The 4104-nt window shown below is 50.8% G+C and overlaps 1 protein-coding gene across 1 annotated transcript in view; it reads right to left on the reverse strand.

Moving 5' to 3' along the window:
• Positions 1-1896: 1896 nt before the first annotated feature.
• Positions 1897-4104, reverse strand: part of LOC104464303 (dnaJ homolog subfamily B member 8-like) — a 6061-nt gene continuing 3853 nt past the window's right edge. Inside the window, exon 2 of the mRNA XM_010076968.1 lies at positions 1897-1966. Within this exon, the coding sequence (XP_010075270.1) occupies positions 1897-1966 (70 nt within the window). The remainder of the gene's footprint in view (positions 1967-4104) is intronic.

Consider the following 4104-nt stretch of genomic DNA (forward strand, 5'->3'; position numbering starts at 1 on the left):
TCTTTCTTTGATTCCCCCCCTCCACCTCCCACCCTTTATAGTGCTGTTATCTGTGATTTTGGCAAAGAGCACATTTATTGGGGAGGAATATCCCCATGGCAACGCAGCAGATGGTGACTTTTGATTAGCTTGGCTTTTTTTTTTTTTTTCCCTGACTGCCAAATCACAATCCGTCTTTGAAATTAAATCAGGCTGTGATAGCATCAGTTGTTCTGGAGAGGGGACGAGAGAGAAACAAGACTGAAGTATTACAGCGGGAGCCAGGATGTAATGCAAATTTGTGTTTTTTAACCCCAGCAATAAAAACCTCTGTTCATTCCGGGAGCAGGAGGAACCACAAGAGAGGGAATAATAAAATAAAAAAATAAGATTAAAAAAAAAATGTTATCACCCTACATGGGCTCCTCACTCCGACCACGCTGGAGAGTGTCTCTAAGACCGATGCTGCTCTTTGCCAAGTCGCTTGGTGCTGCTGGGCCTCGTTCTGCAGCTGCTTGAACACCACTGAGGGTTTTCCTCGTGTCCTGGGTGGTGGGGAGAGGCCAGGCTCTTCGCTGAGCAATTCAGGCAACTATTTATTTATGGGGGTGCAGTGTCCAAAGCAGGAAGGAAAACATCAGCAAGCAGCAGGAGAAAGGAAAGAAAGCAGCTCCTGGAAGGCACCGGAGGGAGGTGAGAGGAATTCAGGGTAGAGTGAGGAAGCGGAGGAGCTGGAAAGGGTGGATGGCATCACGGAGCCAAGATGCCGAGGGATCAAGGGCATGGGAAAGCAAGGAGCTGTCTGTAATGGCACCGGGGAGGTCTGAGCCTGGGGAAGGAAGGGCGCAAAGTTCTGCCAGCCACGAAGAGAGAGTTACAGGGCATAGCCCCATGGAAGATGGGAAAGCAGATACTGAAGTCAAACAGTAAAGAACCTCCTTGAATGTTTCAGAAGTGGGTGGTATTCGAGTCCCATGAGATCCTTTGCCTGGTGCTTTTTGGAGGGTGACCAAAGGTGAATGCAGCTGAGCGCTAATCACAGCCAAAGATAAAGGAGGGCTTGAAAATGAAAGCTGCAGAGAGGAGATGACTAATGGCCGGGCAATTTCATGGGAACTGACGCGTTGTCTCAGGCTGCGAGTCTGCCGGACTGCCATCTCCAATTACTGATGTTCCCCGTGCAGGAGTTTAGAACGCGGTTGGCTGGTCTCGGCGCTGGCTCCTTGGGATGCAGTGAGTTTAGCAGTTATGGCTAAAGGTAAATAATGGGTTACATCCAGTCTTGAGGTGGAGTTTCATCAGAAACAAATGGCCTCAAGGGTTAATGCCCTTTCCTATCTGGGGTTGTAGCATGTGAGTTTTCTGGTACTGTGGAGAGCAAACACACATGAGTACTTAGTGTGCTTCATACGAGCCTTGAGATTCTCAAACTCATCACCAGGCTCTCTTCTGCCCTTGCAAAGAGGCTCTAAGTTTCCATAACCTAACCTGCTAAAAAGATGCTTCTCCTGGAGGAGCTCTGATCTTAATGCAGGAGTCCAACCTGCACCCTTTTTCAAATCTTGAAACATCTGGGATTGTCCTGTTGCATTAAGATAAGTAGTAGAGAAGCTCCCACTACCCTTTCTGAAAAGCAGCCCATGTTGTCTTGCTTACTGGGATAAACTGGCCACCACCAGGTCTCTCCCATTGCTGCTTTAGTCAAACCAGTGCTTTTTCCTCTCTGCTCCAGGGGACTCTGTGGGGCATCTCAAGTTCTTCCAGGATAAGCTCTCTGGCCCATAGATAAAATGTTGCTGCAGATGTTGTTGCTTCTGTTAGAGATCTCAGTTCAGGAATGATTTGTGTATGCCATGTGTTAGACCTGATGTTCTTTGAGGAGCAGATAAGATTTGGGTGCAGGAGGTAAGATGGAGCTTAATTGCCAAGAGGTGTCTCAGGGACGGATTCTTCCCTGTGAGACATGGGCACAAGGGAGAGCTCCAGTCTGCAGGGGTTTACATGTCATTAGAAAACATCAGAGAAGCGTTTAATGAGCACAATGGGATCTAAACCCTTGTTTGAATCGCAGATGGCTCATCGGGAGGGTCTCACCCGTGGTTCATTCTGTTTAGATGGCGATCCTAGTTTAGACGAGAATTTGTATCTGCTGGGTGCTGCTTCTCCCCGTTTTGGTCAGATTGCCACTTGGTTTCTTGCCCCAGGCACCTTGCCAGCATCTGTCCCTCCTCAAATCTCTCTCTCCCCAGCTTGCATCTCCCCTTGCCCTGCACAAGCGCCTCGTAGCTCTTCCTTCGCCTGCAGCCCCCGGGGGCTGGTTGGCATCCAACACGCCATTCCGTAGACCCGCACATCGCACGCCTGGGCATCTGTTCTGCCCTTGGGTACCGCTGTGCCCCAGCTGGTACCCTCTGCCAGGGCGCTGGTGGGAGCCTGTCCAGCCCATCCCCTTAGCACAGCACACGTGTCCCCAGCGGTCCCAGCACGGCAAGCGTGGCATCCGCAGGGCTGCGATCCAGTCCGTAGGGCTGCACAAAACAAACCGGCTGTGACACCGCGGCAGAGTGCTCGAGCCTCTCCGGCTTGACACCACATCGTTATATATTGATGCCATGACACCAGCGCTCAAAATAGAATCAGGACAATTTGATTTCCTGCAGATCTCAGGATGGGGTCATAAAAACGGAGACTGTTCTGGAGAAATGGGATAGGGTGGAAATGTTTGTAGTGACATCACAGCCGCTTCCATGCCAATGGCCTCCTACTGCTGCAAACATGTGATTGTGATTTTGCTGCACGCTCCATCAGAAAAGAGCCAGGCTGGCCGGGGAGGGAGGGAGAGGGAGGGAGGAGAAGGGACGGAAATATTCTGTTCTTGTATCTCAATTCAAATATCTGACAATAGCCTCGCTCATGGCCCAGGGTGCTGAGCCATCAGGAGTGGGACCGTGGAGCTGAGGCTGCTGCCAGGTCGGCAGAGCTCTGGGGGTTGCGGCCACCTAACGGGGGCTGAATAAGGACCTTTGACTTTATGGTGGAGGATCCTGGTCTGCACGGGGTGCTTACTGGAGAGTTGGGTGGTCTCGCTGTGCTCGCTCTTCCTCACTGGTCCCATTTACTTCTAACATCATTTTTCTTGGCAAGAAAAACCCACAAGTCTGAAATATGGCTGCAAAAGCCACTGTGTAGCTGTTGTCTTTTAGGGGTTCCCATTATCGAGAGGAACAGATCTTGGTGCTGGAGCTTTATCTGCAAAGCGGGGAGTAGCAGGGAGGGATTTAAGTAGCTGGAGGAAAGAAAGGAGAGAACAGAGGGAAGAAACAGAAATCAACCCAGAAAACAAAAACAGTTTGTGCCTGAGGATGTTGCAGGAGGAAATCTCAGGTTGGTTGCCCCATAAAAGGCACAAATGGCTGCAAAGCCCGTCTCAGTAGCAAGGTCCTTCCTGAGAAGCAGCCTGCAGAGCTCAGCCCCGGCTGCGTCCAGCACGTGGAACCTCGGGGGGCTGCGGAGGGGAGGGGGGATGAGGGAGTGAAGGGATGCAGCTGATGCACCCGTCTATCAGATTAGGCTGTCAAAAACCAAACCGCTTCCATCACTGTCCGAGGAGAAACTCTCGCTCCCTGCTTAATGGGATGGCAGTCCTGTGGTTGCCCCTCCAGGGAGAGGGGCCACTGCCACCGCAGCGTGCAGCAGGCTGCGGGTTTAAAATCCTATTAGGCAGAGACTAACAGTTGCAAAAAGAAAGCAGGTATCCCCTAGTGGGGATTTAAAGATGTTTAGACATAATTGGATTTTCCAAGCAGATGTCATTATTGTTAAACAGTTGCCCACTTGATATGTTCAAGTTGTTGGCTGTAATTGCTAAAATTAGCAGGTCTGCACAGAGCAAAGGTCAGTCGGTTAATATTGTGATTTAGTATTTTATGAAGTAATTCCAAATGCTTTTATGTATGTTTTTGTTTTTGCAGCCTAAGCCCACATTAAAGTGGTTGTGGGTCCTGCTATAATAAAATAATGACTCAGCCTCTCCGCGCAGGCTGCCGGCCGGGCTCGGCAGCGGAGCAAAGCCGCCCTCGCTCCCTGCTCTCCCCGGAGCTGTGGGCCAGCCGGGGCCACGCGCCC

Source organism: Pterocles gutturalis, unplaced genomic scaffold, assembly GCF_000699245.1.
Source record: "Pterocles gutturalis isolate BGI_N339 unplaced genomic scaffold, ASM69924v1 scaffold11463, whole genome shotgun sequence".
NCBI classification, from domain to species: Eukaryota; Metazoa; Chordata; class Aves; order Pterocliformes; family Pteroclidae; genus Pterocles; species Pterocles gutturalis.